The sequence below is a fragment of the Chlamydotis macqueenii genome, chromosome W (genome assembly GCF_036417535.1).
Source record: "Chlamydotis macqueenii isolate bChlMac1 chromosome W, bChlMac1.mat, whole genome shotgun sequence".
NCBI classification, from domain to species: Eukaryota; Metazoa; Chordata; class Aves; order Otidiformes; family Otididae; genus Chlamydotis; species Chlamydotis macqueenii.
Genome location: NC_141592.1, coordinates 715,619 through 729,814, shown reverse-complemented (window position 1 = coordinate 729,814; position 14,196 = coordinate 715,619). Strand labels below are relative to the sequence as shown.

General features: G+C 47.9%; 1 protein-coding gene across 7 annotated transcripts in view; it reads left to right on the top strand.

Moving 5' to 3' along the window:
• The window catches only part of NEDD4L (NEDD4 like E3 ubiquitin protein ligase), a 142,501-nt gene that overhangs the window by 63,248 nt on the left and 65,057 nt on the right, over nt 1–14,196 (top strand). For 4 of the 7 annotated variants that reach the window (XM_086769501.1, XM_086769500.1, XM_086769499.1 and 1 more), the window contains exon 1: nt 972–3,052. The exons of the other annotated variants lie outside the window; for them this stretch is intronic. In XM_086769501.1, coding sequence (XP_086625627.1) covers nt 1,886–3,052 — 1,167 coding nt within the window. In that variant the 5' untranslated portion in view covers nt 972–1,885. Of the gene's footprint in view, nt 1–971; nt 3,053–14,196 lie in introns of those variants that run through there. 7 annotated transcript variants of the gene reach the window in all.

Sequence of the window (14,196 nt, the reverse complement as noted above, 5' to 3'; positions counted from 1 at the left end):
GCTCTCCTCAGGTGTTCTGAGCTCTTGGCAAAGCGCCTGCATTGGAGTTCTCAGAGTAGCAGGTTTCCAGCAGGTTGTGGTTACAAAATGAGGAGACACTGAGCTGATTATTTGGGCTTTACTCTGAAATAGTCATTGTCCATACTTGCCTGGTTTTTCTCGCAAGAACTTTGTTTCTTCTTCACATTTCCAAATTATCAAAGTGCTTTCTGTCTTTGCAGCGCATCCTTTCCTCTGTCTCCCAATCAAAACGGGGTATACGATGCAAGCGTCATCTTTGATGCAAAGAGACTGTCCCTGGATAATATATTGTGTCTGACAAATAAAATAATACCGACACCTGTGCTGCCACAGGCAGTCTCCAGCACTGGTGCTGTGTAGAAGCTATTCCTGTTTTTCCCTTGTTGGCTCCCAGTCCACGGAGAACAATGGGGAATTGTGCTGTCTGTTGGCAGTTGCATCCTTTCCAGCTCCCACTTCTCTTGCAATTGGTCACTTTGTCTTTTGGAAACAAGCAGCTTACGGACAGAGGTTTAGATGCCTAGACAGAGTATAGTCCCCCTACAAATTTCAGAGCTGTCAGCAAAACTTGTGCTTTCAAGTTCTCCTAGGGCAGAAATGTCCATGAACTGAAATGAAATTTCAGTTCTTGCTAACCAGTTCCTTTTCTGGTGCGTGCTAACAAGTGCTGTTGGGAGCACACCTCAGACGCGAGTATCCCCGGACCCGCGGAGGGTCTGCGCTGGAATAGCTGATTTGGGACGTTTGGTTTACGTTTTGCTGTATCCTGTATTGGACTGTTCTTCTTCTGAGGCCCTTTGGCTCTGGAGACGTAACTGTATTCCGTGCTGGCAGCCACACGCGTGGTAATATTGCGAACTTTCTCACTGGCGGCTGGCCAGCAATGGGCAGAGTTTCTGTACAGTGCTTAAGACAAATCGGTACCAAACGACGTGCGGCACCCCTCTCCAGTTTTCACTCGTCTTTGCTGCCTGGTAAAACTGAAAAAGAAACTTTCTCTTCTGCCGTCTTGCACATTGCGGCTGTTTTTGCTGTGTTGAGGAATCTTCGCCATGTGTCCGATTGCTTTGCTGCTTGCGATTTTAGATTTTTTGAAAGGGACTGCGCTGCCTGGCGTAGGTTATACTGCGTTCGCAGGGACACTGTAAAGGCTGTTGCTTTTTAAAGGCAAGGAGTTTGCTGCTTAATCACGTTATGGGCACAGTTAAAATTGAAAGCGTAACCGTGCTATATTTATTCACGTTCTGCCATGACAGCCTAATGCCGTGACACACACCCAAATGTTAAGCTTGAAGTAATTTTCCTCGTTTGCATGTGGACTTGACCTAAACTTTTAACGCTAAATGGAAGTGGGTTTGCTGTAGTTAATTTTGTGCGTGTGCTTTATACAAATGTGCCTGGTGAGTGTGATGTGGGCGAGATTTATGGCAGCGCCGCGTGTGTTCGCTGCCTTAGTCAGCTGCGAGAGCTCTCCCGCTGGGGCCGCTCCTCCCTGATGGAAAAGGAGCAGCTGGGAAGGTGCTGTTTCAGGCTCTTGCTGGCGTTTAAAAAAAAAAAAAAAAAAAAAGAAAAAAAAAACAAAACCCCCACTGGCTTACCCTGCAGAGGGGGAAGCTGGCCACGTGACTGCCGCCATCCTACCCCATGTCACGGTGCGGAGGAGCGCTGATTGCTCCTACCCAATCATGCCTGGAATGCCGCTTGCCACTTGGGCTATTTCTGCTATCTGTCGCTATCAGGGCTGCAGTGCTAACAGTTTGGCAGATGGGACACTTTTTCTTGGAGTTTATGTCTTTGGTTTTTAACTTCTGGCAGTGCCTGAATTGTTGCTGTTCTCCCTCTCCTTTTCTCCTCTCTGTAAACCATGGCCCATCGGCTGCGGTTTCATTTTGGCTCTGGGCGAAGCAACACAGCCCCCGAATCGGAGATCCTCGACCGCGAGAGAGAAGATGACTTTTTCATGGCATTCCACACTTTGCCAAGAAGGAGCAGTCCTCACGCTTTTTCTCGACACGGAGCAGATTATGGCGGCAGCGACTTGCAAGAGGTGGGCTCCTTAAAAAGGAGCACATCCATGTTTATTCCCCAGCTGCTGAACAGTATCGACGTGCGTCCAACGAGAAGCTCGTCAATGCAGATCTCTCTTCAGCGCAAAGCTGCGAACGGCTGCGCGGACGAGTGCGCAACCCTGGAATCTCCTGAGGAGCCAATTCCTTGTAAACTCTCGGACTTCAGGGAGCATTATGCGTCCCCTGTTGAAAACCCGTCTTCTCCGAGCAGTCCGGAGGTGACTCCTGAAAGTTCTCCACTCAGGCTGACGGAAGAGTTAGGGCAACAGATTAATGGAACTGTTTGCTGTAATCGCCGAGTATTTTGTGCTGTTCCTTCTACTAACCAGAGCGAGGACGCCTCATCAGCTGCGCAAGAGGATGAGGCAAATGAGGCAGCTTCAGGTTTAAACATAAGCGGTGTGAGGATTCAGCATCGGGCTTCGAGTGCAGACGTGCCGCAGGTCACTCTGCTTCCCTTTGGTGCTGAGGCTCAAAATAATGCCCCCACACCGGAGCCCCGACGTTGGTCTTTGCAGCATGTGCCGGATATGTCGGCAAATTCAGGGAAAAAGTTCTTTGTTCTCCAGTTACAGCAACCGCAGACGAGTGGTGCGGGTGCAGGAGGCGAGTATAACTTTGGTTTTACTGGAACAAAAGGGGACAGATTGGTCAGGTATCCTCGGATACGGCTGGAGAGGAGTACTTCCTACCCTGTCCAGCCGCCGGCAGAAGGCAGCCCTGCAGAGGATGGACTGAACTCGGAACTGCGCGGAAATGGCAGGAACGGGTCAGAAGTACCTAAAAGCAATTCAGTAGAGCGAATTCCTCAAGGGCAGGGATGCTTCTTTAAAATCCGGCCGGATCAAAACACGAGGCAGCAGCACTTCAGAATTCTTGTCACCCGTGGTCCTGAAGAGCAAAATCAGGTTGTTGGTAACGAGGGTCGGGGCACCCCTGCTCCTACAGCAGCCAGCGCCGCAGTAAGTACGATGCCGCGTGCTATGTGAGTGAAATACAGAATTGCCATGCGAAGGCTGCCAGGCTCGAGGCAGCAGAAGCCCTGCCATCGTTAGTGCTAGAAAGTTCTGCATTTCCCTGGAGCAAGCCGCGAATCATCTCTATTTCTAACCTAACCTATCTTCGCTCTCGGTTCTGATTATATCCCGGGTAATATTTTGAGATCCTAGAGTCACACGGTTCTTAATTCAGTATTACATCAGCTGGAAAGATTTTTAAAATCAGAATATTCAAATGGCAAATTAATTGTTCATGTTAATTTTGTTGGCTGAGACCTTGCTGTTTTTAAAAACAAATCCTTTGACACCACCTAAGTATAGCGTACACGCGTGTACTTCTGCACGATTTCAGAGTACGTATTGTAATGCAGTAGGAGCTGAGACTGTAGAAATCTTGTGATAATTCCAATCAAGATACTGATTTAGCAGATAAGGTACCAAGAAGTTAGGAAAAAAAATCTTTCTTGTAATTTTTTTTTTTTTTTCCCCCCTTGTGGAAGTTAAAAACGTGTCCTGTTTGTTGTGTGCCACAAGCTGATCCAACAGCACTGCGCGTCGTTTGGCACAGCTTAGTAACCTGGCTGGTTTGTACCTGCCTCGACTTTGCTTTAGCATGACAAGATTCATCTTCTGGTTTTTCGTTGTTGTGACAGGAGAGGACTGGCGTTTTATGTTTTTCAGCCGCTTTTTAAAAGACCAAAATGGAATGAAAGCGAAGGGTTTAGATAAGTCATTTGCTTAAATTTCTCTCCTGCGCAATGTACCGCTGCGCCGGTGGGTTTCCCAGCTTGGCGGAGCTGTGTGTAGACTGGTGAGCACTGGCTGCAGCTGCGGAAGCAGGTTCACTGGAGGAGATTGTGGTCTCTGCTCGTGCGTTCTCCTCCTGTGAAACGTAGCGCAGGACAGCTGCTCGCTGCAGCAGGGCCGGGTGGTGACTCTGCAGCTTTCCCATGAAAAGCTAATCCTCTCAAAGTTACCCCAGTGGAACCTGCTGTTCAGCTCTTCAGTGCATGTTGTGAGCAGAAAATCACAAAGCATCCCTAAGCTTTTGTTTTTAAAAAAAAAAGTAAAATAAAAAAAGCGTAGTCCCTTGCCTTTGCAGGGTTCGTTTCGGTCATGAGCTTGCAGTTTGTAAGCAGGACACAGTGGCTTTCCTGCCAGCCGAGAACACTTCAGCAGGAAAATCCAGAATGCAGAAACTTCGCTGATTTTGTTCTTCATTTGACTTTCACGTATGCAGCACAGTATACTGAGTCGTCTTACACTAAAATGAATCTAAATCTCATACTAAAAGTGAAATGTAAAAAAAAAAAAGTATGTCTGATTTCCCTGTCCTGGTTATTGTCCCTTGTTCCTTGCCACTGCCGGCCGTCCACGGCCAGCCCCCATACCAGCTGCTACGGGAGCTGTGGCGCGTCAGACGTCGTGCGGCAGCTTCAGAGCTGTGCAGGTCTGTGCGGAGCTGTGCCCCCCTGCCTCTGCAGTAGCTCTCCTTTTCCTAACCCCCAAATCCTTCCTTTGATCGTCGCCGTAGTACTGGTTCGCGTGCCAAAGACATACCTCAGCGTTTCCAGAGAGAATTGGGAAATTTGTTCTGTGTGCTCTTAGTTTCAGCTAGCATGTGAAATCCATTTACTCGGCCGTGAAGCATGGCAGCCACAGAGGCGCTCGGTCCAAATGGTGCTTGCGTTCTTTAGTGCAAAAAAGCTTAAAAAATAAAGAATTAATTGAAATGTAGAACTTTTTTGCAGTGTTTTCTCCTAGCTGTAGTAGACCCAGAAATGCTGTGGGTAGAGGTGACTGGCTGGACGAGGCGCCGTAGGCAGTGTGGGCGATGAGGGCGTTTTGGTGAAAGCGTTGCTTTGTCTCCATCTAAAACGTTCTTTGCTCTGGCGTCATTTTTAGTCTGTCCCACAGAAGCTGGTTTGGAGAACCTGTGATGCTAGGTAAGGGTGTGCCCGAAATCTTTGTTCTGTTAAGCTGAGGGGAAAGTTGCCGTGTTTTATAGTTGTTAGTGTAAAACAAAAACCAATTGTAGGCTCCCCCAGTGACCCAGGGCTGTGTGAATTTGATTGATCTAGGGCATGGGCCCGGGGCTGTGCGCAGCAGCTGCTACAGCCTTATTTATCTTGGGTGAAAACACGCGAGCGGGCGTCTGCAGTCCTGCCGCTACCAAGTGTTTATGACCTTTCGAATATCTTCTGTTTCGGGCAGGAGCGGTTCTGGGCAAGCAGGATGTATTTCATTACAAGTCCTTACCAAATATTCAGTGAAGCAGGACCTTATGTGCAGTTATGAAAAATGTTATTGGGAAGCCTTGTTCCAAATGATTTTGAGTAGTGCGATACTTTGTGTAACGCAATCGGCTGCTGCTAGGCGCGTGTACGTGCAGCGGCGCAGAGCAAATACTGCTCACGATTTGGGGGCTGCGAGCGCATAGCTGTATTTGTGCGAAACACTTCAAAAATCTCGTGTACTGGACAACTGTTCTGGAGACCTGACAAAGGCGTCTCTGTGGTGATAAAAATACAGAGTGCCCTGACAAAATGCTGTAGTAGTATTGCCTTAGATTTAGTGAACAAACAGAAATGGCAACTCCCAACTCTGCGTTTCTCACAACTCAGCTTTTATTTTCCTTTCTTAGAAGTAATTTTAGAATAAATATTGCTGTGAAAGCACACAGAATCTCCTTATGCTCCTAAGCTATCAGCTGGGATTGGGACGTGCAAACCAAAAGGAGCGAGCTAGGATAAACACGGTGCAGCGGTCACAAAGGGCCAAATCCTGCTCTGCGCCATGCCCGGACACTGGAATGTGGGCACCTACGGCTGGCTGAGCCTTCGCCGCTGGAAGCGAGGGAAAGCGGAACAAATCTCATTAGGCTGTATTTCTGCCGTAGTATTTACTTCCCTTACCCATTTGTTTCCAATTTCTAGTCTGTCTTGGATCCCGTGGGTTGGAAAAGAAGAATTTGTTAACCAGCAGTTCCATCCTGCGACCTGACCTAGCTTTAACGAACAAGTAGCAATTGTCGTGCTTGTCCTGTGCTGAGCCCTAATTTCTAAGGCACATACGGCTGTCTGACAGTTAAAAAGGGCAGTGGAGGAATAACACCGTTCTGTGTTTTCAGCAGTGTGATTTGCAAAATGACAGATATTTTGGTTAGTATGACATTCAATTCTGCCTTGAATTTTCTGGTTTTTTACTTTAGTGCATAAGCTCATCAGTTTGATTAGGAAAAAAACAAAACAATATTTCAGTGTAAACTATGGCAAAGTCCGAGAGTCTCTTTCTGGAGACAGTATTGAGACACCAAATGGTTTATGTATTTGTTTTGGGTCAGTTAACGCAGCCCGCAGAAGGAGGTTGTAATTGTCTCCTCTAGTGCTGCTGCTCCTTGTGCCCTCTGTGTGGCCACTGGCCGGCTGTCCCTGGCCCCGTGCTCGGCACTGGGTGTAACGTCACTCCTCAGGCCTGACCGGCCCCTGCGCTGGTACTTCTGTAGGGGCTCGGTTGGTATGGGAAGTGGTGGTGCTCCCGAATTGGAGAAGAGGTTTAATTGCTTCTCTGAACCAAGTCTGAATGTCTGAGAGCTCTGAGGAATAAACAGACAAAACCGGGACAAATCCTGTTCCCGAAGGTGTATTTGAGTAGAACAGAATTGTGGAATGGTTTGGGTTGGTATGTGTGGCTGGTTGTCTGCCTGTCCTGGTTTCACGAGGATGGTGAAATATAGTATACTGGGACAGCAGTCGCTCTACTGAGATCTGACGTGCGGAGTGAAAACACACTTGGCCTTGGAGACTTTCCTTCTCCCTGCCCATCCGTCTGTGCAGGCGCAGCGGCAGTTACCGGCGCAGAAATTAAAACTGGCTACGTTCGCGCTTCTGGTGCTTGCCGTGCAATGCCTCGGCTGAGCCACGCTGAGCTGGCTCTGCGCCGTCCGCTTCAGAAGCGGTTACCCAGTGTGCTGCAGCGTTCCTGATGGTACGAACCATGGAAAGTCAAACCGTTCCGTTTATTTGCTAGCCTTCGTTGTACCAGGAGCATATTGTGGGAAATGTAGAGGTCTTCCAAAACAGGCAAAAGCCCCATCAGAAGCAAGTACTCCTTCCTGGATCTCTAGGACAGCTCGCCTGCATGCGGGCGTCGGGAGACAAGCGGGGAGGAGAGCGTTTGCACCTTGAGGAGGCTGCTGTCTCTTCCAGAGCTGCACGGCACGGCTGCTACACGGTGACTTTCTCTTTTACGGTGCGCATGTCGAAGTTTGGAGACCTACTTCAGAGGTTGCTGTTTGGCCTCTAATAGGCACTTCTGGAGCATAATTTACGTTGTCCTTGGCTGGATGTTTAAAATAGCCCCGATGAGCCGTGCTGTCTCCGCACTGGCTATACAAGGAGTGCGGGTGACGGTCTGGAAAGCCTCTGCTCCGTGCAGATAAGGACTTCGTTGACATCTGCAGGTAGAGGTGATGAGTTCCATCCCTCGGGTCTTTTTAGGTTTTTGGTCAAGGACAAAATCAGTTGTCATTTCCTCCGCTTTCCTCGACAAAGCTGCCTCTGGATGAAAGGTATCTGCTGGCCTAGCAATTACCATTCTTCCCATCCTTTTCTGTTCAGGTATCTGCCGCAGGTTACAGCCCACCCCAGGCCTGTCCTTCATGTGTAACTCTGCACACCCCACTCCTTTTTTTTTTTTTTTTTTTTTTTTTTTTTTTTAACACCTTCAGAAATGAGCTGGCCCCCTTCTTAATGAGACTTTCCGTTGCCTTGCACATCTATTCTTAGAAGATCTTCCTGCCCTGGAAGGGGCGGACTATGGAGTTCAAACACCTGCAGAACAGAAGCCGGCTTTACAAGAAGGAAGGTACCAAGGAGCAGACTGATTTTTGGTTTTTTATGTCCCTATGCAAGTAGAGGACAAATAGCACACTGCAAGTACGGTAAATTAGCTTGCAGAATCTAGAGATCCATATGCAATTTTTAGTCAAGTTTTCAGAGTCAGGAATTGGCAGTGCTGTCTCTACCCATCCCTACACGTGCTCAAAGTCCCCTGGGAAATTCTTCTCCATTTTATTAGACTTCACTGTTGGGCATTTTTCTTTTTCTCCCTGAAAGCTGTGTCTTTTGGTATTTCTCTGTAAAAACCCTGAAATAAAGCTTTGAGCAGAAGAGCTGGAAATAACATCACTTTTTAAAGTAGCAGTAATAAAGGATTTGCTCCTGCGTGGAAAGCGGTGTGCTGAGTTTCAGTGCGCCGCAATCTCTTTACGGCGGAGTTTTGGTGCCAGCCAGAGCAGCTTTGGTGCAGATCTAGCCACAGAAAATTGCAGGTAACAAACCAGACGCCGAGTCTCGATTGCTTTTAGTGCTGCTCAGCTGCTTTCCTATTTGAGAAAAGCGGTGAGGCGATCCAGGATTCAGGAATGTGCATGGTTTATGACTGTTCTAGCTCAAAAGGCTGTTCTGAATCCAAATCTCCCGTTTACTTAGTTTCCAGATTAAACCTCATTGTAAAATGTGTTACTGCATAGCTTCATCTAAAATCTCATGCTTTTATGTGGTTTTCCATTTACTAGAATGGCCTTGCTAGCTTCCACAAGCCAGCAGTTCTGTTCGGAAGCAGAAACGAGTACGATCAGCAGCATGGCCACGCAGGTTTCTGTCTCCAGAAGGAAATGGATCTGTATGACCTGACTGCCCGCCTTGCCAGCTACTTGTTGAACTCTTACGTTCCCAGTCCTGCTGTGTAAGGAGGGGTTTCGTAATGGCAAGGAACAATATATAATCGCTGTTTGTAATAAATAAGGCACAGGAGCCTATTTACTCAGCGTTAACTTTATTGTTCAACAGATTGCTGGACAGGCGAAGAGAAACTCTGGAGTGTGGTATTTGAAATGCTTTTATTATGGAAAGCAAGCTACTTCAGTAAGAAAAGTATTCATCAAACAAGATGTTAGAGGCTGATAGCCTACTTGAGAAAGGTATAGCCTAAGTTTCATGTCAAGTGAGTCTTTAAAAGAGTTTACATAATTTTTAAAAAAAATCTGCTTTAAAAATTATTTGTACTCCATATCCTGTGCACAAAAACTACAGGGCATCAAGATGTGGGATTAGCAGTATTATTTGAGGAATTGTGTTAAATCACAATTACTTAAAACATTTTCATATTGCTAAATAACAATTTAGAGCACTGTTATCAAGGCTAAGAATATATCCGTTACTTTTTGCACGTATCATCCTGGATGGTGAAAAACTCCTGTAATGGAAGTTTTGTGCATTTTGGCAATACTGCATTTATCTTTTAGTACTTGGTGTTGTAAGGACTTTAAATACAAATACGCGAACCGTTTAGTTATTTGCAATCTGATTCAAGCACGGTTTTATGGTCCCAGCATCCTCTTAAAGACGTTTATTTGCTTCACGTTCCGTGAGGGCGGGATGGAACTCATTGCTGAAAGGCCGGGCAGTCTCCCTCACCCGACACACCGGGTCCTGGTGTTCTCCCCAGAGATCTGCGAGGGGAGGCTGCTGGCGCTGCTGGATTCCCAACGCCTCGGTATTTTTAGAAACTCTATCAGCGCGCTTGCCAGCACCCTGTGTTATTATAAACACAGTGAACTCGTTGGGAAGCGTTGCGGTGCGTTTGGTGATGCCCCGTGCGGCTCTGCAGCAGCCGGTTTGCTCACACGCAGCTCCTCGGAGTTCAGCGTTCCGTAACGCGGGTTTCCAGCCCTAGGCAGAAGCATGAAGGGTTCTTAAATATCGGACATTTTGAAGTGTAGGATGGCAAGAGGTACTCCACAAGGCACGCTAACCAAGCTGCAGCGTAACTCTGAAAGATTTTGTTTAATTATATACTTTACAGGACTTGTGACATTCTCAGCTTTCCCGATTCCCTCCCAGCCGTGCGGAATGTTCTTGCTGATGCCGGAGTGCATTGCGCTGCCACGTGACTCGCTCGCAGCCGCTCTGAGTGAGTCAGAGGAACGGGCTCCTGTTCCCTGCGGGCCGAGACAAAACCGACCGGATAGAAATGAGAAACTGGCAGGGCAGAGAGGGGCAGGAATTGCTTCCTGTAAAGCGCTCATTGTAACCACTGCAAACTAAAATGGTTAGTTAAAATGATCTGTGCCCGATCTTCTAGGAGGCCCTGTCACACACACGTGTTGAGGGTTCAGACAGCAGTAGAGGATTCTGGCTAGTTTGTGGGATTTGAAGGTACGTGGCTAAATCTTGACCAGTCTGAAGTTATTAGGGATTCTGCCATCAACTTGAACTTCCTTTTACTATGCTGTTCTTATATTTAGCCACAGTAATTGCAAAGGCTTCAGCTTAGTATCTCCTCTGAGGCAAACGGAAGCTCTCAGATGGGCTGCCTGGAGGTCGTTCTTGCTGTAGGTGCGGTCCATGCTTACTGCTACTCCGTGTTTGAACGCGGATCTGCTCGGGTGTGGGACAGATCCCAAACCCTAATCGCTGCGCAGCAGTTCCAGCCAAATTCCTGATGGAAGCACAGCAGCAAACAAGTAATCCTTTTAAACAGAGTGGGGGGAGCCAGAATAGGGGAAACGGACTGTTTGGGACATGTACAAGCTCTGCTGAAACAACACATCCTCAAAGCCCCGCATTAGCCGTTGCCAGGAGGAAGGCTCACCAGTCAGCACACCTACACGGCAGCGTTTATTTGCGCAGCGACAAGGCTGTGAGTTTGCATTTACTGTATGTTCCTGTTATTCACAGGTGAGCGTGCAGAAGTTTCAGACATCTTCAAAAGTGGTAGTGGGTTTTCCAGTCCTCAGGATTACGTCTGGCAGCTTCTGCAATTATCAGTCTTTGAGTCATTGGAGGAATTTAAAATTCTCACGTATTTTAAAGTAAAAAATTACTTTGTGTTCATATATTGGTAACGTACTGCAGATTGTCCGCTTTGTCTCCTCTCTAGATAAAGTGTCGTCATTCAGCTCTGGGCAAAAAAAAAAGGAAAAAGAAAACAAACGCAAACCTCTCTGAACTGTACCCTGAGCTCTCTCTGAGCGCAGCTCCCTGTGGGCAGGACTCAGTACGTGAGCGCTCCGCAGCAAAGGAAACGTGCAGGAGAGGGCTGCTGGTCTGAGGATAGTCTGTTCGTGCAGTAGAAGGTTGCTTCTGTTCGCATAGCAACCGTGGGGAAGAACAACTGTTCGAAGGAGTGTGCAGATCTGTCTGCGCTTTCCCGGTGCCGCTCGGGCGGATGCGGCTCGGAACAGGCAGGCTGTGCGGGGCCCTTCGCGCTGAGGCATCAACGTCCTGCAGAGCTGCTCGCTCTACTGATGCGCATCCAGAAAGGTGGCAGGGATTTTCTCCAGATTCCAGGATGAACAGTGTTATGGCAGTGTGGTCCAGTGAGAGCCTCAAAGACAGAGACCGTTTTCTGTTAACTTAGGAGAAATTTTAAAAAGGCGTAGAGAGGGGTTTCTGTAGAGAATTTGGTTGCTCTCGCTGTATAGACTCATAAATACTGTGAGTTTGGTACACTGAATGAACTGCCCAGCTTTGCAGAGTGTATCTGTATGTAAAAATGTAAAATATTTTCATTTTGCATTAACTAGACGCATCTTTATCCCACAGGAGGACCCGATGTCTTAGAGGTTTATCAGTCCTGCCCAATTTTTCTTGCTAGTAAGAACTAGGGGTTATTGCAATACACATCTAACGTGTTACAGCTTTGGAGTGGCAGCATGACCTTACCTTAACCAGCTCCTCTATCATAGAGCCAGGAGCAGATGGAAACAGGAGACAGGTAAACTTTGGCTGCGGGACACGCAGCAAGGCGCGTCTGTTTGAACGCATTATGCCGGAGAACGCCTTCTGTTCCTGTGGGAAACGCCCAGTCCCTGAGCGCTGCTGCAACGCTCTGTCTCTGGGAGCTCGCGCACGGCCTGTTCCCTTCAAAACACTTGGTGGCTGAGTTTTTTCTTCATTTCCTTTTTGCATGTGTTACGGTCAGCATTTGTTCCTGGTGTGTTTGTTCTGTGCCGCGCCACGCGCTGCCCTGATGCTCACTGAGCCGCAGGAGCCGGGGACGGCAGTGACAGAGCAGCGATGTGGGCGCAGAGAACGGTCAGCTGGCGAGCTCCCCGCAAACTGCCTCTCCTGGGCCCGGATCACCGAGCTCTCTGCCTGCTTTTCGGCTTTGTTTTTGTCTTGAGGCGCGAGTTCCAGCACTGCAGGTGACATCACTTGGATGTCTTGTGTCAGATGCCGGCCAAAACAGATGCGGGAAGAGGAGGAGAAGGAATGTGGAGCCGTCGGTTTGCAGCGCCAGCCCCATTCTCCATGGAGCTGACGTGTGTGTTTGCCTTGTGCCGCGTCCCTTCTGCAGCACATGCAGTCTCCTTCTGATGAGTTGCTGTGAGCCTGCAGTTGCAGAGAATTCTTTCTTGCCTTTTGTTATGTTCCTGAATTTCACGGGGATTAGTGTTTCTGACCAGATATTTGCAGCAAATATTTCTGGAGCTCTGGCCTTCCTGCTTTTTGTTACAATCAAATTGTAAATATATAAACGTCAACTCATTGTGCAGAATTTCAGGACAGAACAAAAGAGATTGCTAGCTGATGTTAAAAATGTGTGCAACGTGAAACAAACTTGTCAAGGTTTTCTGCCACGTTCTTTATTTTTGACCCTGAGATTATATCACCAGTTACTCTTCTGACTGAGATTTAAGTGATTACCCGCCGTACAGACCTTGCAGTGAATATTATTGATTGATCTGTGCGAACTAGTAACTGTCTTGTTCTTGAAGAATTAATTAAACAAAACGTCCCCTTATTCCAAGTTGACTTTTCGTAACTTCCTAAATTCCATCAGAAGGAAGTTCTGTTAGAGGAAACGATGACTGCCCAAATGAAATCGTTCCAGTCGGAATGGCTTTGGTTCCCTGTTGCGGGGTATGAGCAGGGTAAGCATGTAGGTTGTTTGGAGGGGTTTTCTGAATCAGCTCGTGGACCTCTGAAAGGTCACTTCTGAGGAACAGTAACAGCAGGGTTCATCAAATGTTTCAGAGTATAAACTCAGACCCTGCCTTCTCCTGTCGTGCGGAGCACAGCTCGGCTGGAGGGGCTCCCGCAGGGAAGCGGGGCCGTGGTGGTGTCAGACCAGGAGACAAGCTGACCTGGGCTGTCTTCCGTACCAACAGGCCTCTGCCGGTCAGCCGGGGGCAAGGCTCTCTGTCTCGGCAGGAAAGGAAGGGGTTGAGCGTGTACTGGTGGGAATGTTCATTCCTTTACAGAAATCCGAAGTCTAGTGAAGTGTCTGCTAGTCCGCATTTCGATGTTCTCAACACCAAGCAGTTCTCTGTTTCTCTCTGGTCGGTGCATGGCCATGGTTCCCCTCAGCCTCCTGATCCACGGCAGCTGTACGCGTTCCTCTGTCAGATCAGCTTGGCATTTAGAATTCTTACTGTGTATTTTTGTTTTTGCCATTAACATTAGGAAAATCATAAAAGCAAAAATACTACGTCAAATACTGCCAAGTCTAATGCCCTCTCGAACGATCGGATGGTTGAAAGAACGTACTTAGTTCCTTTGGAGAATTCCATCTGAATCACTGTCAGCGTGCTTCCTCTGGTTCCCTTACTGCTGTCTCATTGCTCTTCCTCCTCATACTTTCACGGGTTGGGGTTTTTCTTTGTCACTGTTGTCTTTTGTAACCTCAGTCTCCAGTTCCTCCACCAGCCACATGCCTGAAGTACTGCATCACGGTCCAAGATAAACATGCTGCTGACTCCTAATGCAATATAACTGAATACTCGGAGAAGGTGCTCGCTGTGACTTCTGCTCCCGTCCGTCCCTGGCAATTTATAGGACGGTCTCACAGCGTTCAGGAGGAGCAGAATTTTCTCAGTACCACTGGAGCTCTAGCATGTAATTTTTAAACAAAAGCCCGCTCCTACATTTTCAGGGAGGCTGACTGCACACGCAGGTTTCTAGAGTGGTGCTGACGAAGATGCACCCTCAGCTGCTCCAGACGGAGAGAATTTGCTCGGAGACGCGGGAGCTGTAACTGGTAGCTCTGCATACTCGATATGCTCTCGGTGGGAACGGCAGCTTGAATCAGTGTTAGCTGTT